Source organism: Quercus suber, unplaced genomic scaffold (assembly GCF_002906115.3).
Source record: "Quercus suber isolate HL8 unplaced genomic scaffold, Cork oak 2.0 scaffold_750, whole genome shotgun sequence".
Lineage (NCBI taxonomy): Eukaryota > Viridiplantae > Streptophyta > Magnoliopsida > Fagales > Fagaceae > Quercus > Quercus suber.
In genome coordinates this window covers 103,554-129,895 of record NW_027070186.1, presented here as the reverse complement: position 1 = coordinate 129,895, position 26,342 = coordinate 103,554, and the positions used below count along the sequence as shown (strand labels likewise).

At 32.9% G+C, this 26,342-nt stretch overlaps 3 protein-coding genes across 4 annotated transcripts in view; all 3 read left to right on the top strand.

The window, feature by feature from the left end:
- LOC111996304 (uncharacterized) overlaps positions 1–26,342 on the top strand; it is a 67,419-nt gene that overhangs the window by 4,269 nt on the left and 36,808 nt on the right. The window lies entirely within an intron of this gene.
- LOC111996303 (uncharacterized) lies at positions 1,165–7,295 on the top strand. Its single transcript, XM_024028259.2, has 10 exons — positions 1,165–1,222; positions 1,484–1,733; positions 1,855–2,059; positions 2,629–2,719; positions 3,088–3,233; positions 3,425–3,668; positions 3,941–4,045; positions 4,493–4,675; positions 5,058–5,265; positions 6,678–7,295. The coding sequence occupies exons 2-10, from the start codon at positions 1,502–1,504 to the stop codon at positions 7,163–7,165; spliced, it is 1,902 nt and encodes a 633-aa protein (XP_023884027.2). The 5' UTR covers positions 1,165–1,222; positions 1,484–1,501; the 3' UTR covers positions 7,166–7,295.
- On the top strand, positions 21,009–26,232 carry LOC111996302 (uncharacterized). 2 transcript variants are annotated; one of them, XM_065766842.1, is made up of 10 exons: positions 21,009–21,125; positions 21,362–21,616; positions 21,695–21,899; positions 22,463–22,553; positions 22,935–23,080; positions 23,273–23,516; positions 23,701–23,805; positions 24,242–24,424; positions 24,878–25,085; positions 25,543–26,232. In XM_065766842.1, exons 1-10 carry the CDS (start codon positions 21,089–21,091, stop codon positions 26,028–26,030), a joined length of 1,962 nt encoding a protein of 653 aa, XP_065622914.1. In that variant the 5' UTR covers positions 21,009–21,088; the 3' UTR covers positions 26,031–26,232. The 2 variants fall into 2 exon arrangements, with proteins under 2 accessions (XP_065622914.1, XP_023884026.2); XM_024028258.2 differs by having other exon boundaries at positions 21,011–21,260.

Sequence of the window (26,342 nt, the reverse complement as noted above, 5' to 3'; positions counted from 1 at the left end):
ACATATGTACTATCTAAGAAATTATAACAAGGGAAAACAGAGGTTATATCTAATAGCCCCAATAGTAAAAGTAATAAAATTTAACTTCACATGAGACAATAAAATTTGGAACAACTAATAGACCCAATGGAAAAACAAAGGTTATATCTACACATGCAGCAACTATTTTGATACATTATATTTACTTTTGCATATAAAAAGAACTAATAGACCCAATAGATTTAGTCAATAGCAAGTTGTTCTGGAAAATATAGTTGCATATAAAAAGAACTAAAAGACTACTATTGTATATAAAAAGAACCACAACAGCCACCAAAATTTTCAACGTCTTACAATATAGTTAAATACAATCAAATAGTTCTATCTAAGAAATTATAACAAGGGAAAAACAGTGGGAGACTAACCAGTTGTGCAACCAGCGGCTTCTTCCTTCCTCTTTTTTTTTTTTTTTTTTTCTTCCTGCCGGCGACTTGGCGGTGGAGCTGGAAGAGTAGTGGAGGAGAAAGAGACAGAGAGACAGAGAGGCGTGCAGTGGAGGATTTTTTTTGAGAAAGGGTGGAAAAAAAATTAGAGAGATACGTATACTTTTTTGTGTTTTTTTAGGTTTAGAGATAGATATGAATGTAATAAATAAGGAATAATTAATAAGATACTAATCAGAATATTAGCATTAATGAGAGTTCTTTTTTCACTGTTGGATCTACTTAAATCCAATGGTTTAAAAAAGATGTAACTCTAAAGAGTTACTCCAAATGTAACTTGAACCTATCTCATATATATATATATATAGCATAGATGGATAGGTAGATATTAAATGCATTTTAACTTTTACTTATGGAACACACTCTCTGCAACCACGTCAAAAAAAAAAAAAAAAAAAAAAATCTCTCCACAACCAAAATCTTTAGGCAACAACCAAACTTAGCTAGTTGTGCTTGTGGGCAGAGACGACCAGCTTTAATTGGTGATGACAGAGTTGCGTTTCAAAATTTAACAAATGCATTAACCTCCCCCTACATTACAGGAGAAACCCACCTTCAATTTCAAACAGACAACACCCATTGAAAAAAAATTAGCAAATCATGTCTCTAAAGCTGGTTGTTATTACACGTTTCTTTTCTTTCATACTATATTGTTCTAATCCTTTTCAAGTCTATTTCAAGCACTGGTCTTCCTTATTTATACCCAACTTCAATCTTCTCAACTGCATTTATTTTTTCCTGTAAGTGCTTTTCTCTTATTGCCTTTTTTATTATTATTATTATTTAAATTTACCCCTTCTTTTCCAGCTACTTTTGCTGCCAGTTTCATTTTCATAATCAATGCCTTGTGTTAGAAGCTTCTTTGTTCTCAACTAGACATTTTGTGCATTAATTTTCTCCTCTAACACAAGGCCTTAGTTTAGGATTCTTACAATACAATGTCAATGGTTCTTGGTTAATTGTTGAACTCTTATATCACCTTTCATTCTTAATTTTAACAGGATTTGTAGGTGGACAAAATGGCAGGAATTTCAACCTCCTTCCTGGCATTTTTTATTTTAGTTTTATGTTGCTGTGCATCCAACATGGTACAAGCAACAGAATACGCGGTATACAAAGACCCGAAGCAGACTCTTGGTGCTAGGATCAAGGATCTAATGAAGAGAATGACCATAGAAGAAAAGATTGGTCAGATGGTCCAAATTGAACGTGCCAATGCCACTGCTGAAATCGTGAATAAATTCTATATTGGTATGCATATATATTGAATGACTTCTATTATTGCATTGCCTGAGTTTTTTGAGCAATAATTTCGGGAATTGTGGTTTTGAGGTTTTAATAAATTGAAAAAAAAAAATGGTTATTGCTATAGGAAGTGTATTAAGTGGTGGAGGGAGTGTACCTGCTCCTCAGGCGACTACACGGCAATGGATTGATACGGTGAACAAAATTCAAGAAGGGGCTCTTTCCACTCGTCTCGGAATCCCTATGATATATGGAATTGATGCTGTTCATGGCCACAACAATGTGTACAATGCAACCATTTTTCCTCATAATGTGGGCCTTGGAGTCACCAGGCAAGTGCATGAGGTTTGAATTAGCATTTTTACTGAAAGTTCATTTTCTAAAAGTAATCAAATATATAATTATACCTAAAAAAATGAAGTTTTGAATGCTTTACACAAACAAATGAATTAAAAATTTAAAAGAAAAAAGCTAATCCAAACTCACCTGAAAATTTTAAAATGCATATGTAGTCAATATTGGATAAAACCAGGTATGCATTTCATGTATATGTATTTTATTGTATTTAATTCTTGTTTTACAAAATTTTATTATAAATTAGCCTGAATACTATTAATTGTAATTTTCTTTTGACAATAGCTCTACCCCTTTTAGACACATCAGATGCTGATCCTGCATTTAATTATTTTTATGCATCCTATATTGACTGAAATTCAGAGAAAATCTGATGTTTTTTTATATGAGTATTTTAGCCTCATAAGAAATGCAATGCTTTTAGATTCTGAATACAATATTTCTGTTTTGTATTCAACATATAAACTGATACGATCAATCCATTATTCTGTGATACTCCAAGATGCATAAATTAAACTTGCTATACACATTCTGTGATCTACTATAGGGATCCTCAACTTATAAAGAAGATTGGGATTGCAACTGCACGTGAAGTTCGAGCCACTGGAATTCCTTATGCTTTTGCTCCATGTATTGCGGTAAGTAAAAATTTCTTCATAGGAATGAACTATATATAAAAATAACCTGAACACCTGTTTTTGCTCTTAAAAGTTTAGCACAAGAGTAATTTTAGTCTCTGAAATTTAAATTGATTGCTTAGTCCCTTAATGACATGGTACAATGAAAAATTGACATGACATCACTCTATAAGGACATCTAAAAGTAATTATTTTGAAATTTGATAAGGAATAAATCGATCACAAAGTCTTTTAGATACTAAAGTTGATCGCTTTACATTAGACTAAATGAAATCATTTTAAAATTTAGATACTAAAATCGCTTGTGTGCTAGACTTTTATCTTCTTCTTTTTTTCATTAATCGTATATCCTCTGTTAAATAATGCAGGTCTGCAGAGATCCGAGATGGGGTCGATGCTACGAGAGCTATAGTGAGGACCCCAAAATTGTCCGAGCAATGACTGAGATCATCTCCGGGTTGCAAGGAGATCTCCCTGATAAATCTTGGTTGGGCAGACCATATGTTGGAGGAAAGTAAGAATTAGTGTCTCCTTTACTTTATTACTTTATTTGATATTTGTTTCAAAGATGGTAAATTTCCAAAGTTTTGCACCCTGTATGTACAAAACCCCCTTTTTTTTTTTTTGAGGACAAAACCTTTATTACAAACTAGTGCAAAATATATGTGAAATCCATACCAATGTTTATGATTACATTGCATACAGGGATAACGTGGCAGCTTGTGCAAAGCACTATGCAGGTGATGGAGGCACAGTCAATGGCATTAATGAAAACAACACTATAGTTAGCCAGCACGAATTGTTAAGCATCCACATGCCTGCTTACTATAATTCAATCATTAAGGGTGTTTCTACTATCATGGCATCCTACTCAAGTTTGAATGGAGTGAAGATGCATGCAAACCAAGAGCTGTTGACTGGGTTTCTTAAGAAAAGACTCAACTTCAGGGTAATTTCTAATTTAGTTTTAGTAGTTTTTATAAATCATTGTCAATTTTAGTACAAAAATCTTATAAACTGACATGACAATGAATATATTATTGACACCTCAACAACATTAAAAATAAAAAAGAAAAATCTTAATTTCTCTTTTGTTTTGTATTTAGAAGTTGACATTTCAATTTGTAAAGTTCGTGTAGTAAATTTTGTAAAATCCCATCACTCTCTTACAAAATATAAGCATGAGAATATTTCTAATGAATTATGGGTTGAACCTTTCAGGGTTTCATCATCTCAGATTGGCAAGGAATTGACAGGATTACCTCTCCACCACATGCAAACTACACATATTCTATTCAAGCTTCAATTCTAGCTGGAATTGACATGGTCAGTCACAAAGCTCAGCTAAAGATTTCTTCAAGTCATGTGCATGGTTCCCCAATATATATATATTTTTCAACTGAGTGCCTACAATTATTCCTATATCATTGGAAACCTTTGTGTAGTCTTGCAAAGATTTTCTAATTTTTTACAAATTTATGACAATGAATCTTCAAAATTTAGATATGTTCCCTTATGAGTATTCTATTTCCTTATCCAACAAAGCGCGTTTTTGCTTTGTTTTCATGCTGCAAGGAATTTTTTTTGAGAGCAGAGAGAAAAGGATTTTATGTCACTGTTACATAAAATCCTAAATGGCAGTATGAAAATCTTGAAATGTTATTTTTCACATACTGTAGCTTATTCATAGTTCTACCAGTTTGGTTGATATTTGTCTAAAATATTGCTATAGTTGAGATAGATCATAGATGCCTGATTTCATATTTGTTGCAGGTCATGGTTCCTTACGATTACCCAGAATTTATTGATGGCTTGACCAATCTGGTTAATAAGAATGTCATTCCCGTGAGCCGAATAGATGATGCCGTAAAGAGGATCTTGCGGGTTAAGTTCACCATGGGTCTCTTTGAGAACCCTCTGGCTGATGACAGTCAAGCTGATTTGCTTGGAGCCCAGGTTAGCTACTTAATATCCCAAACTAATCTCTTTTTTGGACTAATTTTTGAACTTTATAATCTATTTATTTATCATGATTAATTTTTCCATGAGTTTTTATTTCCTTTTTTTATTTATATAATAACTACTAAAATATAAAATCCACTATTTTTTTTTTTTTTTTTGGTTGATAATTTGATAGTTGGGGACTTGGGAAGGAAAAATTTGAACCCTAAATGTCTCCATTGTAAATACAAGAAAGTGCCAACTAGTTGATCTACAAGACTCATGATTATAATCCCCTATCTATCTAATTCATATATTGTCTACAGATTTTGACATAAATGGCTTGTTATATTTTGTATTGGTCAACTCTTGATCAAATTCCATGTTTTTTCAATAGGAACATAGAGAACTTGCTAGGGAAGCTGTGAGGAAATCACTTGTTTTATTGAAAAATGGAAAGTCTCCATATGCTGGGCCTGTTTTGCCCCTCCCCAGGAAAGCGCTAAGGATTCTTGTTGCTGGAACTCATGCAGACAACTTGGGCTATCAATGCGGTGGTTGGACAATTGAATGGCAGGGACTCGGTGGCAATAACCTCACTTATGGTACATATACTCTACCAATGCTATACATTGTTTTTTCCCCCCAATGGTCTACTTTCTGACTATTTCCTTTTCAATTAGGTTTGTGTGCAAATTATAATGAATTCCATGTGATGTGTATGTGCGTGCGCAGTAGCTAAGTTCATATGGTGAAAAACCAAAGAGGCAAATTTTACTTTTCATCCTAATTTTTCTTGGAATTAATCCCATAGTTTGAGAATTGATGTGGTAACAGATGTCCACTCTAAATTAAGGGTTATCTTGGACAGAAAATTGCACTAGTGTACAATATATGAATTCTAGGTCTACTCACTGTGTAAAGTCCACTTAAAAGAATTAAAATAACCAAATTTCCTGCATATGAGAATCGACCATCAGATTAATAAATTGAAACCCTAGAGTAAATTTCCAACACAAATCAAGCATGATTGTAAGACTTGACCAATTTGCAAGATTTTAGGTTGGAGAAAAGCATTTTTGCATCTTGAGGTATGTCTGTTTTGATTTGGCTGAGATTAGTAGGTCTTATTTGTATGATGCATGTGTGTGTTTGCTGGTTCTCAATCTGAGTTGATAGGGCATGTATCTATGTGATGTGTGTGTGTTGTGTCTCTATTAGAGTTGTTGTATTTGTATTTGTGTGATTTATACATGAGATGATCAATTTTGCTCTATTTTTAAATATCTATTTTGATTGTGCTAATGAGGGTTGTTTTCTTGGAATATGTTCATGATTATGCATTGCATGATTATTTTTTGATTGAATTTACTAAGATATGATGACACTGTGTGCTACGTATAATATGGTATTTTGTGTATGTAAACGAATAATTAGTAGAGTTGGGTTGCATGTGCATGCCTTGCTGCTTTGTGTTTGTCATGCATTTGTTGGGTAAATATTCGAAAGATTGTTTGATCTGGTTTATGCCGGTGATGATATAACTTTGTATGATGAACCTTTTGATAGTTATTGTTTATCTTCTTTATTTTTTAGTGAGATTATAGTATTTTTTTTTTTTTTAACCCTCTATACCTATATAACTTCAATTTACTATCTATCACTTGGTAGTAGGTGTTTGATAGTTGATGTAGTTATGACCCTGCCATTAAGTTACAAAATGAAATTTTAACATGAAACATCCTAATCATCAATATTGGGAACCTCTTTTTTTTTTTTTTTTTTAAACATCCATATTGGGAACTAGTTGGTTCTTTTGGGGGTGCTTTCATTGTTCACCATAAAGAAAAAGTGCTCACTTTAAGTGCCATTAATAAAAATGGATGATTTTCATGTTTTCCAAATTATCTCCTACTGCAAAATTACATTTGGTTATTCTCCAATAATGCATCTGCCTTCCATTTACCATTCAAATTCAGCAATCTATCTCATTGAGAGAACCACTATTTTATGACAGGAACCACGATCCTCAAAGCCATTAAAGACACTGTTGACCCAAGCACCCAAGTGGTCTTCAATGAGAACCCAGACCCTGCCTTTATCAATTCCGATGACTTCGCATATGCCATTGTTGTAGTGGGTGAGCAACCATATGCAGAGACTTTTGGTGATAATTTGAACCTCACTCTCCCAGCTCCGGGACCAGATATAATCACGAATGTATGCAGCCATATCAAGTGTGTTGTAGTTGTCGTCTCCGGGCGTCCCCTTGTGATTGAACCATATCTTGAATCAATGGATGCTCTTGTGGCTGCATGGCTCCCAGGTACTGAAGGTCGAGGTGTGGCTGATGTTCTTTTTGGTGATTATGGATTCACTGGCAAGTTGGCTAGAACTTGGTTTAAACGAGTTGATCAACTCCCAATGAATGTTGGGGATGCACACTACGATCCACTCTTCCCATTTGAATTTGGCCTGACAACTCAGCCAATAAAGCAAACGTAAACAACCATCTCCTACAGGAAGAGGTTATTTTTTGTTTTCATATAAGAGGTATACATGACTGTATCTTTCAAAAGCTTCTAAATATTTGAGATGTTAAAATTTTCTTAATTGTCTGCCATTTCCGTGCATACATGATTGTACCTTTCAAAAGCTTCTAAATATTTGAGATGTTGAAATTTTCTTGTCAAAAGCTTCTAATCTGACAAAATTTGTTTGCTTCTAGAGTTGCAAAGGCATCAGACTTTATGTTTGAATATTGCAATTTCTTCATGGTGCCTCTCTAGAGTCACCACTATGAGTCTATGACATTGATGTTGTATTTGCTTTCCTTTCGGAGTGCAAGCCTTAGGAAGTACTTTGTTACATGAGCTACAGGATCAACACGTCATTGCAGCTGGAATATTGCACTTTTCTGCACAATTGCTTATATTATATTGGCTTAATGAGGAGTTAAGAAATTGATTATAAAATTACTTAAAGATATAGCTAATACTCCAATAATTTCCCAGAGAACATAAGAAAAGAAACATTTTTACAAGAATCTTTAAAGAAATATCTCTCAAGTCACGAGAGAGGGAACAATGGGTCATTCCCATTATATATATTATCACAAGAGGAAGGCTTTGTTTGGAAGTTCATAAAGGAATGGAATGAAATGATCATAAAAGAGCGGAGTGAAATGGAATAGAACATATTTAAGCAAGGGAAATGAATGGAATTGAATGAAATTAAATAACCTTGATTGGACATTAAAATAAAAGAATAGAAAGTAATGAAAATGAATAGAATGTAAGTAATCTTGTTTGAGAGTAACATAGAGAGAATGAAATAGAATTATTTTATGACAATATTACTATTAGACTTCTATTTTAAAATAAATAGTTGAATATATAGGGGTATTTTGAGAGACTTGGTAAAAAAAATTCGTTAAATATAATTTCATTCCCTCCTATTTCTCCCAATTTTAAAGTAATGAAAATTTGAGATTTTAAGGAAATAGAGATAAATGAGTATTCATTCTTACTCATTACATTTCCTCCAACTTAAACTCTCAAATTAGAGAAAAACTTTTCATTTCCTCCATTAAAACTCCCAAATAAGGGAAATGATGAATATTCTAAAATTATTCTTTTCAATCGTTTCTATTCCATTCCATTCTCTCCTCCCAAATGAGGACTAAAAGTTGCTACAGTAATTCTCTTGAATAATAGAGAGCACAATAGCAATTACTATTGCAACTCCAAACATTTTTCTCTCTTAAAATAATCCCCAGTTGAATAAAAAATTATTCTTTCTCTCTCATCACTTTTCTATTTCGTTCTTCACACTCTCTTGCTTCTTTTTCTCAACAGTTACAAAATACAACATACCACAATTAGAACAAAAACACAAAACACAATCAAAAGATTCGAAAACAAAAACAATCTTTCTCATTAGCCTAATGAAATCAAAATAATAAAAGAAAAAAAGAAAAAAAGAGAAAGACCCATCTAGGCCGCATGTTGTTAGCTATAGGGAGGAGCACAAGCTGCTGTGGAGGCAGAGCAAATCGGTGACAAGACTTTGCATGGTGTGAAAGACATCATGAGAAGACGAAGACAACTTGATTATCTCTCCAATGTGAAGGATCTCTATGGGTCTTTGTTCTCCACCGATTTTCTCTCTCTATTTGATTCTTTGAGTTTGAGTTTTTGTTTTGGGATGAGCAAGGATGAAGGTAGCCTTAGAATGTATACTAGGTATTAATTTTAGAAAATTTGTTCTATAAAATTACACTTTGCCCCTTCAATAATATCATTAATTCTTTTAAGAGTGATGTTATAGCCACAAATATTTCTACAATATTTTTTATAAACTATTGAGGTAACAAATTCTTATTGGTTCGTATCTAAGCCCACCACTTACGCCACTTGTTTACTTACTAATAACCACTTACCATATTAGTAATTTGTAAAAACATTTGTAGCTCTAACGTTTTCTTTTTTTAAGACCTTAAAAAAAAATCTATAAATTTAAAATTTAAAACAAAATATTCAATCCCAAAAAAATTAGCCTAGCAACAAAAATTACTAATAATGAAGCTAAAAAAAATTAAATCTATTCAACCAATTTTACTCAAAAACACGCATCAAAGTCAATAAAACACACACACACACACACACACACACACACACACACATACACACACCATAGTGGCTAAGCCACCGCATATAACTAGTAGCAAAGTCACCTCTCTAACTACAAGTCCAACTCCATCTCGGGATGAGATATTTTCTATTCTAAACACTTGGTATGTTGTGGAGAATGGGGTTGCAAATTATAATTTTAAAGGAGTGTGTGGTGGAAAAATGGGTTGTACATACAAAAGGGGTGTGTTCGTGTGTGGTGGAAAAAATGGGTTAATGATTAATTAGAAAAATTATTGTCCCATACTTTTTTCTTCATTTTAGAAAAATTAAAAAAAAAAAAGGGGGCTAATGATAAATTAATGAATAATAATATATAAAATTTCTAAAAAAAGAATAATAATAATAATCCCAAAAAAAGGTAAAATTAATTATTTTTTTTAAGAGAAAATTAAGTTAATGAGCTAAATTGATTCTAAATCACATAAATTTGATAAATTTCAAGACTAAGATAGATTTGATAAATTTCAAAATACATAGAATTTAAAAAAAAAAATTTGCTCAAGAAAAACATAAATTTGATAAATTTTGAATTACAATAAATACTAACAACTCACTATATTGGGAGATTCAAAAATATATAGTTGTTTGGAATGAATAAAGAAATATTAAAAAAAGAATAAAGAACAAATAAATAAATAATATTTAAATGAGATTAAAAAAAAATGATAAAGAATGTATTTGAAAAAGTAGGTAAGTAAAGGATAAATGTAACTATTCACTCTCCAAATAATACAAAAATTTGAAAAAGCTGCTGAAGATACTCAAAAACCCTAAAACACCCAATAGTAATCTTTTGCTATTATTATAAACCAAAAAATATATAAAAATTTGCCAAAACACACATCCCAATTTTGTTTGTTGCTTTAGAGTCTATGCTTTATGCTCCCAATGCTAAAATAATAATTTTTAATTTATAAAAAATGCTAAAATTACTACAAATTTTACTATATCTAAATTATAATTTTTTTTCATAGATTTTCAATCTACAGCATTCACTTTTGAGATATTTGTTCTTTATCATCAAACCAAGACACCAATTTATTTTTGATGTAGGTAGGGATTAAACTTCAGATCTCTTATTAAAGCATTAGAAATTTTACCAATTGAGCTAATTGAAATTCATATATAAATTATAAACTTATATAATAAGGAATGAAATTGGTTTCATTTTAACACAAAAAAACAAGTGTTCAAATGATCTTTTATGAATGACACATTAATGTAAGACATATAGTAAAATTTGTTGTATTTATAGTATCACTCTAAAAGAAATTTGTTTGAGATGTTGGATTTAATTACATATGACTAGAAGTAAAGGTCATGATTAGGGGTGGCAATTTTCATCAATATCTATGAACACACCCATTATCCACCTAATTTTGATAAGTCTTAACCAACCCATTTGAACATTTTGGTTAAATGGGTAAAGACTCATTAGGCTATTTACTTATATGGGTCTTAATGGATAAACTCACTAATACCCACTAAAACCCATATAAAATTTAAATAAAAAACAAAAAAAAATACAAATTTCTAGGAAATGTCCAAAATATCCCCTAACCTAAAAAATGACCAAAATACCCCTAGAAACCTAAAAAATGACCAAAATACCCCTAAAACCTAGAAAATGACCAAAATGCCTCTGAAACCTAAAAAATGACCGAAATACCCCTGAAACCTAAAAATTACCAAAATTCCCCCTAAACCTTGAAAATGACCAAAATATCTCCCAAAACCTAAAAAATTACCAAAATACCCCCTAAACCTAAAAAATGATTAAAATACTTTCGAAACCTATAAAATGACTAAAATACCTCCGAGACCTAAAAAAATGACCAAAGTACCCCTGAAACTTAAAATTGACCAAAATACCACTTAAACCTAAACAATGACCAAAATACCACCAAAACCTAAAAAAATGACTGAAATACCCCCCAAAACCTATAAAATGACCAAAATACCACTAAAACTTAAAAATTATCAAAATACCCTTTAAACCTAAAAATGTAATAGATTTTGCCATTTTATTAGACTTTGTTGTTCCCCGATATTTTTAGGAGCTTATTATTTGCGGTAACTGTAGAATGGTGTTATGCAATTATTAGGTCTGATAAGATTTTTCATGACCCAAGGAAATGGTTAAGCACACTTGTACTTATACCCTAAATGTTACTCTTCTCGTTTTCTTACCAATTTTAGTAGTAGATCCTCTTTGATGGCCAATATAGGTTTCCTTACCACTTTGAAAGTGCATTCATTTTCTAAAATAAAAACAATACAAGGCATCTTCAAAGTACACCATTATTTCTTACATCGATCTACATTGCTTTTGGGACCCTGGATGAAGTACATTTATGTTTACTCCAAATACATTTCCTTTAAAAAAAATTTCTTGGTAAAACCATTTATTTTTCAACATAAGATATAATTAGTTATTAGGTGATACAAGTAATCAAATGATTTTAGGTCTATGAAGGTAGATTTATTGTTATATGAAGCAAAACTCATCTACGACAAATTTATATGGGAGAAAAGAATTGGTTCCAAACTGATTTTCCAACTAGGGTAGGGATATTTAGAGTAACTTAATTTTTTTTAGCTAAAAGTACTCCAAAAAAAAGAAAAACAAGAGAATGTTCTCATGTATTTTGGTAATTTTTGAGGTTTCAAGTTATTTTTGGTCATTTTAGAGGTTTTGAGTGTATTTGGTCATTTTAAAGGTTTAGGGGTATTTTGGTCATTTTATAGGTTTAAGGATATTTTAGTCATTTTCTAGGTTTAGGGTGTATTTCGGTCATCTTATAGGTTTTAGGGGTATTTTTGTCATTTTATAGGTTTCGGGGGGTATTTTGGTCATTTTTTTAGGTTTGGGGGGCATTTTGGTAGTTTTTAAGTTTTGGGGGGTATTTTGGTCATTTTCTAGATTTCTTGGGTATTTTGGCCATTTTTAGGTTTTTGAGGTATTTGATCATTTTTTAGGTTTATGGGTATTTTGGTCATTTTATAGGTTTGGGAGTATTTTGGTCATCTTAGTGATTTTTGAGCATATTTGATAATTTTAGAGGTATCAGGTGTATTTTGCTGTCTATATTTGCTCATTTAGAGATTTTGGGTATTTTGGTCATTTTAGTGGTTTTAGGGATAATTTTGGGTGTCAAGGGTATATTGGTAATTTTAAAAGTGTAGGGGTGTTTTGGTCATTTTAGGTATTTAATGGTATTTTGGTACTTTTGGAAGTCAAGAGGGTATTTAAGTAGTTTTAGAGGTATATTGGTCATATTGGGTTAAATGGGTGAGTTATTAATTAAATGGGTTGGGTGAATAATGGGTAATTAATTTATATATAAATAAGTCATAAATGGATAAATGGGTAATAACACACCCAACCCATTTATGACCAAACCTACCATTTGCCACCCCTAGTCGTGATACAAAGATTATTCTATTTATTTGACAGAAAAGGGGTAAATGTTTCCATTTTGTTATTACGATTTAAAAAATAATAATAATAATAAACATAACATACTCGTATTATACACGCACCATTTTTTTTTCCATTTTCGTATTTTTATGCCGAATTTTTGAAACATAATTTTATAAAAATATATAACTCTCTGTATATTAAACGCATACCATATTTTACTAACTATAAATAAGAATATGTTCAGTTGTATTATACACGTGTTTGAATTTTGAACTTTTAGGTTAATGCCAAGTTAACAGCCATCAAGTTTTATCTTTTAAACATTTAAAAAGCCCTTTTACAAACTAAATTTTATCTGATTTGTTAGAGCATTAGCATCCAGTGTGCAAAAAAGTTCCTATTTTACACCTCAAAACTTATTTTATCTAGAGTCATGCTAACGAGTACCCTTAGGGTAATAGTTAAGAATCCATTTCATGAAAGTTTTAACACCACTTTTATGGAAATGAAAAAGGTTGTTAAAACATTAATTGTTTTTTTTTTTTTTTCATTTTCCACAAAACTTTCTTTAAATGAATCCTTAACGAATGCCCTTAAGTCATTCGTTAGCATTTCCCTTTTATCTATTATACTATCTCATTTTACAACCCACCCAATATCTCATTTTTTATTTTTCCATACCAACAAATAATATAAACAAATTAACTCTCTCTTTTCCATCTTTTTTTTTTTTTTTTTTCACTCTGTTATTGCTTACCAGAGAGTCTTCCTCTCATCTATATGCATCCAGCAACCAAACCTATCTATACCACAAGCCTAGCAACCAAATCCATCCCTACCAAAATCAACTAATTAAATCGATACTAAAATCAACAAGAATCCAAACCCAAAATAAACACAGCAAAATCCCAACAAACCCACCAAAACCAACAAAAGAAATTACAAAAAACCCAAATTAGATAACCCAAAACCACTAAACTTGCTGCTGCCGTACCACCACAACAAACCTAGCACTGCCAACAACCACTTAAACTAAAACTTAGCCACCCCCAAAACACCAAAATCAACCAACAAAACCAACCACCGATCCACACCACTGAAACACAAAACCAACCAAAAACCTAACCACACCATCAAAAACCAAGAAAAAAATACCCAATTTCTTCGTCAATTCAACCTAAGCCAAAATACCCATCGCATGCAACTGATTCAACCCAACCCTAACCGATTCAAGCCACGGCTCCACCCTTCTTCACACTGACCACCATAGGAATTGAGACCCAAATGACTAAAAGGGGAGAGACAACTGAAATCAAAACCCAATCTTAAACTTAATCTCCACCGTGACTTATAACCAAACCTGATCTCCACTGTGAAACCCAACTAACACCCAAACGACCACCATAAAAACCCACCACCAATTCAAACCCAACAACCAATCCGAACCCAAAAACCATTGAAATAACCCACCACTTTAAACCCAATAACCGCCAATTCAAACAAACCAAAAAGAGCTGAGAAAGAAATAGAGAAGAGAGAAAAAATCAAGAGAAGAGTGGAGATAGAAAAGAGGAAGAGAGAGAGAGAGAGAGAGAGAATAAAATATTAGTTTTAAGTTTACAACCTTTGAACAGTGAGTTGTATATGTAGAAACTTACTGTTCATGGATGGCATAAATTTTTTACATATGCCAACATGAATGGAGCATGTTTTTTAGGGTTTTGGTTGTAAAATAGCAACTAGGGGTATTTACACCTCCCAATGCTAATGCTCTTAAATTGGTGTATGGTACTTCCAATCTCAAAATCACGTGTAAGATTATCTTATGCATATTTACTAATTGTGTGCATGATAAAAAACTAAAAACTAGCTTACTAGTTATTTCCTTAAAAAAAGAAATTGTGTTTGGCATATACACTCTACAAGTACAAGTTCTTATGGGAGGAGTAAGGGTAAAAGCTTAAGTATTCAGGAGGGAGCTTTATGCACATATACACTTAGAGTGTGTTAGGCATCAGTTTATAAGTTTAGCTTTTAACTTTTAGCTTTTTTTAGTTTTTATGTATAGTTTTTTAAAACCTCATTTTTTCCGCATTTTCTCACTTTTTCAATTTTTTTTCAAGGTACAAATATACTTTAGCATACTTTCAATAAAACATTTTCAACAAAAGTTAAATAAACCATTCCCAAACATACTCTTAGATTAGGCTAAAGTAATATTTCTATCTCAGAAATACAAAAAAGGGCATTAAAAGCTTGTGGTTGAATATAAATTTTTGTTAACCTGTGTCCTTAAAAGGACTCTTTTGGGGGAAAAAAATCTTGGAAATAAATCACTATTTTGAATGCATAAATTTATTGTAATTATATCTCTTGTGCCTGAAACCTTATCTTGTGTTTGGCAGGTGGATTCCCTCAAGACACTACCTTCCATCCTCAATGATGGTGGGGTTTGTTTAGATTTGCTTACCGAGGACACGTAAGTCTGTGTTGTAGCTCGATGTTCATTAAGTCTAGGTCGAACCCAAACTTAGAGATACTTTACTTGGGCCCGGTATGGGCCAGACTTTTGTCCTCCTACAATATATATATATATATATATAGACACACACACACATAACATGACACTTTTTAGAAAAATATAGTTTCCACAAACAATTTTCCAAAATGTGTTTAACCAAAAACAATGTTTTATGCAATATGATTATTTTTTAAAAATCCCATTAAGAAGCCACTTACCTCGGAAGGCTAACTAATTTTATGTCAACCGAGCACCACCTAATCAAGCATTCCAATCATTAGGTCCATCACCAAGAATCTCCAAACCTAGAAGCATAATGATCAAGCCTATTAATAACAAGGCCTCTTACAAAGTACCATCAAACTTGTCTCCATAGATCGAAAATGATCTCCTAACATCAAATTGAGGGCTTAGAGCCTAACTTGTCTATCCCAAGGCACTTATCCTCAAAGGCTATCAAACAAGTATACAAGTAATCCAAAGGACCCTAACACAACCAAGCATTTTGATTCTTGACTGCAAACAATGTGCATTTACCAATTTGATACAAAACATGTCACTATTAAACCATGATAAAATTAGCCAAAGTAAAACACTTGTCAAAGAAAGTACATATGAAATTACAATTTCATATAACAATTATCACAACACAAGCCAAGAAATTCAATCCCATAACTCATATAGGCAATTTACCAAACACTTAGCATGCAACATGTATAATGTTCACAATAATTAAACAATTACATAGCTAATACTATCAACCTTCACATATGTCAAAATCTTTCCAAAATGCCAAAAAAAAAATAAAATCCCACAATAGTTAATAATAATAACGACAGTAATCAATGGCTCACTTATGCTCCCACAATTAAGCTAATACCCACAAGAACAAAAACAGAAAACCTAGCTCAACTTACCCAAACAATTTAGGAGCCATTGAGTACACCTCTTGGAGTGGCGCAATTTTTTAAGTTTACAACCTTTGAACAGTGAGTTGTATATGTAGAAACTTACTGTTCATGGATGGCATAAATTTTTTACATATGCCAACATGAATGGAGCATGTTTTTTAGGGTTTTGGTTGTAAAATAGCAACTAGGGGTATTTACACCTCCCAATGCTAATGCTCTTAAATTGGTGTATGGTACTTCCAATCTCAAAATCACGTGTAAGATTATCTTATGCATATTTACTAATTGTGTGCATGATAAAAAACTAAAAACTAGCTTACTAGTTATTTCCTTAAAAAAAAAATTGTGTTTGGCTTATACACTCTACAAGTACAAGTTCTTATGGGAGGAGTAAGAGTAAAAGCTTAAGTATTCAGGAGGGAGCTTTATGCACATATATACTTAGAGTGTGTTAGGCATCAGTTTATAAGTTTAGCTTTTAACTTTTAGCTTTTTTTAGTTTTTATGTACAGTTTTTTAAAACCTCATTTTTTCCGTATTTTCTCAGTTTTTCAATTTTTTTTCAAGTTACAAATATACTTTAGCATACTTTCAATAAAACATTTTCAACAAAAGTTAAATAAACCATTCCCAAACATACTCTTAGATTAGGCTAAAATAATATTTCTATCTCAGAAATACAAAAAAGGGCATTAAAAGCTTGTGGTTGAATATAAATTTTTGTTAACCTGTGTCCTTAAAAGGACTCTTTTGGGAAAAAAAAAATCTTGGAAATAAATCACTATTTTGAATGCATAAATTTATTGTAATTATATCTCTTGTGCCTGAAACCTTATCTTGTGTTTGGCAGGCGGATTCCCCCAAGACACTACCTTCCATCCTCAATGATGGTGGGGTTTGTTTAGATTTGCTTACCGAGGACACATAAGTCTGTGTTGTAGCTCGATGTTCATTAAGTCTAGGTCAAACCCAAACTTAGAGATACTTGACTTAGGCCCGGTATGGGCCAGACTTTTGTCCTCCTACAATATATATATATATATATATATAGACACACACACACATAACATGACACTTTTTAGAAAAATATAATTTCCACAAACAATTTTCCAAAATGTGTTTAACCAAAAACAATGTTTTATGCAATATGATTATTTTTTAAAAATCCCATTAAGAAGCCACTTACCTCGGAAGGCTAACTAATTTTATGTCAACCGAGCACCACCTAATCAAGCATTCCAATCATTAGGTCCATCACCAAGAATCTCCAAACCTAGAAGCATAATGAGCAAGCCTATTAATAACAAGGCCTCTTACAAAGTACCATCAAACTTGTCTCCATAGATCAAAAATGATCTCCTAAAATCAAATTGAGGGCTTAGAGCCTAAATTGCCTATCCCAAGGCACTTATCCTCAAAGGCTATCAAACAAGTATACAAGTAATCCAAAGGACCCTAACACAACCAAGCATTTTGATTCTTGATTGCAAACAATGTGCATTTACCAATTTGATACAAAACATGTCACTATTAAACCATGATAAAATTAGCCAAAGTAAAACACTTGTCAAAGAAAGTACATATGAAATTAAAATTTCATATAACAATTATCACAACACAAGCCAAGAAATTCAATCCCATAACTCATATAGGCAATTTACCAAACACTTAGCATGCAACATGTATAATGTTCACAATAATTAAACAATTACATAGCTAATACTATCAACCTTCACATATGTCAAAATCTTTCCAAAATGCCAAAAAAAAAAAAAAAATCCCACAATAGTTAATAATAATAACGACAGTAATCAATGGCTCACTTATGCTCCCACAATTAAGCTAATACCCACAAGAACAAAAACAGAAAACCTAGCTCAACTTACCCAAACAATTTAGGAGCCATTGAGTACACCTCTTGGAGTGGCGCAATTGAGTACACCTCTTGGACCGGAACGAAGCCACCAAGTATCCCTGGACCAAGCTGCCATAAACACCAATTCTCTGCCTCTCTTCTCCCTCTTGATCTCTGTTCTCCCTCTTTCCCCCTCTCGATCTCCCTCCCTCGATCTCTCTTTCCCCCTCTTGATCTCTCACTTTCTCTCTTTCCCCCTCTTGATCTCTTGGCCAAAATGGGTAACTAGGCGTAATTATCCAACTATATAATTAGTAGTCAATGTTTGCAAATTATATTTTTTACTAGCATCTCAAGTCTAAGAGACTCGATTTTGGCCTATAAATCGAGTCTCAATGACTCAATTTTTATGGTCTAATCACCTCTGATGTAGCATCTTTTTCCACGTGGCGACCACTCGAAAATCGAGTCTCTAAGACTCGATTTTTAAACCAAAAAAATTAAAATAATCAAAAGACCCAAAAGATAGACCCAGCAAAAAGGCGGAAAGAAAGAAAAGAGAGAGAGAGAGAGAGAGAGAGAGAGAGAGAGAGAGAGAGAGAGAGAGAGAAGAAGAAGAAGAAGAAGAAATGGACATGAAGAAGAAGATCCAAGAAATTCAATCCCATAACTCATATAGGCAATTTACCAAACACTTAGCATGCAACATGTATAATGTTCACAATAATTAAACAATTACATAGCTAATACTATCAACCTTCACATATGTCAAAATCTTTCCAAAATGCCAAAAAAAAAATAAAATCCCACAATAGTTAATAATAATAACGACAGTAATCAATGGCTCACTTATGCTCCCACAATTAAGCTAATACCCACAAGAACAAAAACAGAAAACCTAGCTCAACTTACCCAAACAATTTAGGAGCCATTGAGTACACCTCTTGGAGTGGCGCAATCGAGTACACCTCTTGGACCGGAGCAAAGCCACCAAGTATCCCTGGACCAAGCTGCCATAAACACCAATTCTCTGCCTCTCTTCTCCCTCTTGATCTCTCTTCTCCCTCTTTCCCCCTCTCGATCTCCCTCCCTCGATCTCTCTTTCCCCCTCTCGATCTCTCACTTTCTCTCTTTCCCCCTCTTGATCTCTTGGCCAAAATGGGTAACTAGGCGTAATTATCCAACTATATAATTAGTAGTCAATGTTTGCAAACTATATTTTTTACTAGCATCTCAAGTCTAAGAGACTCGATTTTGGCCTATAAATCTAGTCTCAATGACTCAATTTTTATGGTCTAATCACCTCTAATGTGGCATCTTTTTCCATGTGGCGACCACTCGAAAATCGAGTCTCTAAGACTCGATTTTTAAACCAAAAAAATTACAATAATCAAAAGACCCAAAAGATAGACCCAGCAAAAAGGCAGAAAGAAAGAAAAGAGAGAGAGAGAGAAGAAGAAGAAGAAGAAAGCGGATGCGGCGCAACCTAGGCGGCGTGCGACCCAGGTCGGCGAGCGACCCTAGGTCTTTGATGAACACACATTTCTTTTTTTTTTCTTTTTTTTTTCTTTCTCTCTGATGAGCATCTGATTCTATTTCCTGTCTCCTTCTCTCTGGTCTTCTGATCTGATTGAATTTTTTGGGTATTTCGGCTTGTACATGGGCGACTTGAAACTTAAAATTTTTTTGGTTTAAAAATCGAGTCTCTAAGACTCAATTTCTAAGTGGTCGCCACGTGGAAAAAGATGCCACATCAGAGGTGATTAGACCATAAAAATCGAGTCATTGAGGCTCGATTTATAGGCCAAAATCAAGTCTCTTATACTTGAGATGCTAGTAAAAAATATAGTTTACAAATATTGACTACTAACTATATAGTTAGAATTTTATGCCTAGTTACCCATTTTGGCCTGATCTCTCGCTCTCTCTTTTTCCCCCTCTTTCTCATCTTAGTTTCTTAGATATCGGGTGGGAGGGGTGGGGTTTAATTTTGTTTTTCAGGGGCGTGGGGGAGGGAATGACGGCGTTCCCCTCTAATTTAGTTTTTGTTTCTTTTTTTAATTAACGCTTTTGTGAAATTAAGAAATAAAAAATAAATATTAACTAAAGACCAAAATTGCATCGTTTTGGTAAGTTGACAACAACAACTAACAAAATACTAATGGAGGACTTAGTTGGGAAAGAATGAAACTTAGAAAACTAAAATGACAACCCAAATTTAGAGGATTGAAATGAAAAATGGTAAAACTTAGATGGTGGGTTTAGCATTTTGGCATTCTATTTTTTCATCTCTTATCTTGATTAGGAAGCTGACTCATATATTTGCGTAGGTGGCATCATTTTATTAATTGGAAAGACCACTTTAGCAGTTCTTTCGGTGGAGCAATATGTGCCACTTGTTAGAAATATCTTGGGGAGGGGATTACAAAACTACCCTCACTTAAATTATAATGGCATAGCTTTTTTTTTTTTTTTTTTAATGTTTGTTTTTTATTGTTATATTACTATGCACCTTTAGTGTTATAATTACTCTACAAGTACAAATTTTATTAGGAGTAAGGGTCATGACTTAAGTTTTCAAGATAAAATTTTACACACATATATACTTAATTTAAGCTAGATTAGGAATTCTATCTTAATTATACCCAAAAAAAAAAAAAAGCATTAAAAGCTTGTGGTTGAGTACCTATTTTTTATTTTTGCGAAAAGAAGAATATCTCAATATCTATTATTTTTAACATGCCAGGTTTGGGAAGAAAAAAACAGAAGAAAAAATTTTTGGTAAATAAATCATTAGTTTGAACACGTGAATTTATTGTAATTGTGTTGTTGTTGTTTTTTTTTTTTTTTTTCCTTAAAAACACTATATTCTTAAAAAAAAAATATATATATATATAATTTATTTAATAAAAAATTAAACCATTCATTAAAGCAATCGACAAAGTTTCTCCGGTTGAGCTTGTGGGCAGAGAAGACCAGCTTTTAATTGTCGATGGCAGAGCTGCCTTTCAAAATTCAAAAAAATGCATTCAAAATTAGCAAATGATGTCAATAAAGCTGGTTGTCACTTTTCTTTTTCTTTCATATTACATTGTTCTAATCCTATTCCAATCTATTTCAAGCACTATATGCCACTATGCTTCCTTTTTTTATACCCACCTTCAAAATCTTCTCTACTCCATTTATTTTTGTCCTGTAAGTTCTTTCTCTTCTTGCTTTTTTTCATTTTTCCCTTCTGATAAACAACCACAACACATTTGGATACAATGTTAATGGTTCTTGGTTTATTTTTGCAGGACTTGTAGGGGACAACAAAATGGCAAGAATTTCAACCTCCTTCCTGGGAATTTTTCTTTTAGTATTATTATGTTGCTATGCATCAAACATGGTACAAGCGACAGCGTACGCGGCATACAAAGACCCGAAGCGGCCAATTGGTGCTAGGATCAAGGACCTCATGAAGAGAATGACCCTCGAAGAAAAGATCGGTCAGATGGTCCAAATTGAACGTGTCAATGCCACTGCACAAATCATGAAGCAATTTTATATTGGTATGCTATGCAAATGGATTGAATAACTTCTAATTGTGTTTTTTGAGGTTGTAATGATATGGGCATTGCTATATATAGGAAGTGTATTAAGCGGTGGAGGGAGTGTCCCTGCTCCTAAGGCTAGTCCACGGCAGTGGATTGATACGGTGAACAAAATTCAAAATGGGGCTCTTGCCACTCGTCTTGGAATCCCTATGATATATGGAATTGATGCCGTTCATGGCCACAACAATGTGTACAATGCAACCATTTTTCCTCATAATGTGGGCCTTGGAGTCACCAGGCAAGTGCTTAATTAACATGGTTTTTGTGCGTTTGAGTTAACAAAAATATAATTGTACCTAAAAAAAATGAAGTTTTGAATGCTTTACACAAACAAATAAATTAAAATTAAAAGAGTAAAGCTAATCCAAAGTCACCTGAAAATTTCTAAATGCATATATAATCAATATTGGATAAAACCCGGTATATATGCATTTCATGTATATGTATTTTATTATATTTGATTCTTGTTTTACAAAATTTTCTTTTGACAATAAATAGGATGACTTAGATATCTGTTCATCCACTCGAGATCAATATTGTAACAACCCTACCCTTTTTAGACACATCAGATGCTGATTTTGCATTTAATTATTGTTATTCTGCTAGCTATGTATCCTATATTTATTGAAGTTCACAGTTAATTTGATTTGATTTGATTTTTTAAAAAAATATGAGTATTTTAGACTTATAAGAAATGCATTGCTTTTAGTTTTTTTGAATATGAGTGTTTTTGTTCTGTATTCAACAAGTAAACTGATAAGATCAATCCATTATTCTGTGACATTCTGTGATCTACTATAGGGATCCTCAACTTATAAAGAAGATTGGGATTGCAACTGCACGTGAAGTTCGAGCCACTGGAATTCCTTATGCTTTTGCTCCATGTATTGCGGTAAGTAAAAATTTCTTCATAGGAATGAACTATATATAAAAGATAACCTGAACACCTGTATTTGTCCTTAAAGTTTAGCACATAAGCAATTTTAGTCTCTGAAATTTGAATTGATTGTTTTAGTCCCTTCCATGATATGGTCAACCGAAAAATTGACATAACATCACTACATAAGGACATCTAAAAGTAATCATTTTTAAATTTGTTAGGGAATAAATTGATCACGAAGTTTTTTAAGAGCTAAAGTTGATCACTTTATTAGACTAAATGAAATCATTTTAAAATTTAGATACTAATATCGCTCGTGTGCTAAACTTTAGTTTTATCTTCTTCTTCTTCTTCTTTTTTCAGTAATCCTATATTCTCTGTTGAATGATGCAGGTCTGCAGAGATCCAAGGTGGGGTCGATGCTATGAGAGCTACAGTGAGGACCCCAAGATTGTCCAAATGATGACTGAGATCATCTCTGGGTTGCAAGGAGATCTCCCTGATAAATCTTGGTTGGGCAGACCATACATTGGAGGAAAGTAAGAAATAGTGTCCCCTTTACTTTATTTGATCTTTGTTTCAAAGATGGTAAATTCAATTTAAAAAAAAAAGAAAAAGAAATCAATAGCCACAATTAATTCTACTAATATGTATCTACAAAACCTTTGTTATACTCTAGTGCCAAATATATGTGAAATCCATATCAATGTTTATGATTACATTGCATACAGAGATAAGGTGGCAGCTTGTGCAAAGCACTATGTTGGTGATGGAGGCACAGTCAAGGGCATTAATGAAAACGACACTATAGTTAGCCAGCACGAATTGTACAGCATCCACATGCCTGCTTACTATAATTCAATCATTAGGGGTGTTTCTACTATCATGGCATCCTACTCAAGTTTTAATGGAGTGAAGATGCATGCAAACCAAGAGCTTTTGACTGGGTTTCTTAAGAATAGACTCAAGTTCAGGGTAATTTCTAATTCAGTATTAGTAGTTTTTATAAAGTTATTGTCAATTTTAATACATAAACCTTATAAACTGACATGACTATGAGTAGATTATTGACACCTCAATAACATAATAAATAAGTTTCCTTAATTTCTCTTTTGTTCATGAGAATATTTCTAATTGAATTATGGGTTGAACCTTCCAGGGTTTCATCATCTCAGATTGGCAAGGAATTGACAAGATTACCTCTCCACCACATTCAAACTACACATATTCTATTCAAGCTTCAATTCTAGCTGGTGTTGACATGGTCGGTTACAAAACTTAGCTAAAGATTTCTTCAACTCGTGCATGGTTCCCCAAATTTATTTTTTGTTAAACTGAGTGCCTGCAATTATTCCTATATCATTGGAAACCTTTGTGTAGTTTTGCAAAGATTTTCTAATTTTTTACAAATTTATGGCAATGAGTCTTCAAAATTTTAGGTGCACCCTTATGTGAATTCTTTTTCCTCATCCGTTAATGGTTGGGAAGTAGTAAAGCGAATTTTTGCTTATATTAGAATCATTCAAAAACCCCTTGATGCCTTCTTCTTACATCTAATTTCACTACCCTAAATGATAGTATGAAAAACAAGAATTGTTATTTTTCAATATAATTTTTTCATAATTCTACCTGAAGCTTGGTTGATATTTGTCTAAAGTTGCTATAGTTGAGAGAGATGCCTGATTTCATATTTGTTGCAGGTCATGGGTCCTTACAATGTTACAGAATTTGTTGATGACTTGACCAATCTGATTAACAAGAATTTCATTCCCTTGAGCCGAATAGATGATGCCGTAAGGAGGATCTTGCGAGTTAAGTTCTCCATGGGTCTCTTTGAAAACCCTCTGGCTGATAACAGTCTAGCTGATATGCTTGGAGCCCAGGTTAGCCACTTAATATCCCAAACTAATCTTTGTTTTTCATTTTTTTTTTTGGGTAATTATATACCTAATTTTAGAGGGTGACCTTATCCTCTACCTTAAGAAAATGTGCCATTTGAGCTACGACTAATTGGTGAACTTTATAATCTCTTTATTTAACCTGGTTAATTTTTCCATGAGCTTTTATTTCCTTTTCTAAATATATAATAGCTTCTAAAATATTAAATATATAATTCAGTGATTTTTTTATTTATTTTATAATTTGATAGTTAGAAGAGTGGAAATTTAAATTTTGGATGTCTCTATTAAAAATACAATAAAGTGCCAACTAGTTGAGTTACAAGACTCTTAGTTTTATTCACTATCCAATTCATATATAGTCTATAGATTGACATAAATGGCTAGTTATATTTTGTATTGGTCAATTCTTGATCAAATTCCATGTTTTTCCATTAGGAACATAGAGAAATTGCTAGGGAAGCTGTGAGGAAATCACTTGTTTTATTGAAAAATGGAAAATCTGCATATACTGGGCCTATTGTGCCCCTCCCCAAGAAAGTGCCAAAGATTCTTGTTGCTGGAACTAATGCAGACAACTTGGGCTATCAATGTGGTGGATGGACAATCGAATGGCAAGGACTCAGTGGGAATAACCTCACTTCGGGTATGTTTTTTTCCCCAATGGTCTACTTTCTGACTATATTCTTTTCAATTAGTTACTGTGTTTATCTTCTTTGTTTTTTTAAAGAGAATATAGTTATTTTTTTTTAACCCTCTATAGCCATATAACTTCAATTTACTATCTATCACATGGTAGTAGGTGTTTGATGTTGTTATGACCACGCCATTAGGTTACAACATGACATTTTAACATGAAATATCCTAACTCTATACATCCATATTGGGAACTTGTTGGTTCCTTTGGGGGTGCTTTCATTGTTCACCATAAAGAAAAAGTGCTCACTTTTAAGTGCCATTAATAAAAATGGATGATTTTCATGTTTTCCAAATTATCTCCCTTTGCAATAACATTTGGTTATTCTCCAATAGTGCATCAGCCTTCCATTTATCATTTAAATTCAGCAATCTATCTCATTCAAAGAACTACTATTTTATGACAGGAACCACCATCCTCAAAGCCATTAAAGACACTGTTGATCCAAGCACCCAAGTGGTCTACAATGAGAACCCAGACACTGCCTTTATCACTTCCAATGACTACGCATATGCCATTGTGGTAGTAGGTGAGCAACCATATGCAGAGACTAATGGTGATAATTTGAACCTCACTCTCCCCGCTCCCGGACCAGATACAATTAAGAACGTATGCAGCCATATCAAGTGTGTTGTAGTTGTCATCTCCGGCCGTCCCCTTGTGATTGAACCATATCTTGAATCAATGGATGCTCTTGTGGCTGCATGGCTCCCAGGTACTGAAGGTCAAGGTGTGGCTGATGTTCTTTTTGGTGATTATGGATTCACTGGCAAGTTGGCTAGAACTTGGTTTAAACGAGTTGATCAACTCCCAATGAATGTTGGGGATGCACACTATGATCCACTGTTCCCATTTGGATTTGGCCTTACAACTCAGCCAATAAAGCAAATGTAAACAACCATCTCCTATAGGACGAGGTTTTTTTTTGTTTTCATATAAGAAGTATACATGATTGTATCTTTCAAAAGCTTCTAAATATATATATATATATATATATAAACTGCAAGGGAATATTTGAAGTTTTATGGTCTCATCATTTTCACATAACCTTACAATTGGAAGTTATTAATGCTGACAATATTTAGATTAACTAATAGTTGCCATTCTTTATATGTTCCTTGTTATATGAAGAGACTTTTCTTTCTTTGCGTTTTTGCCCTTTTTTTTTTTTTTGGGGTGGAAGGGGGGGGGGGGGGGGGGGGGGGG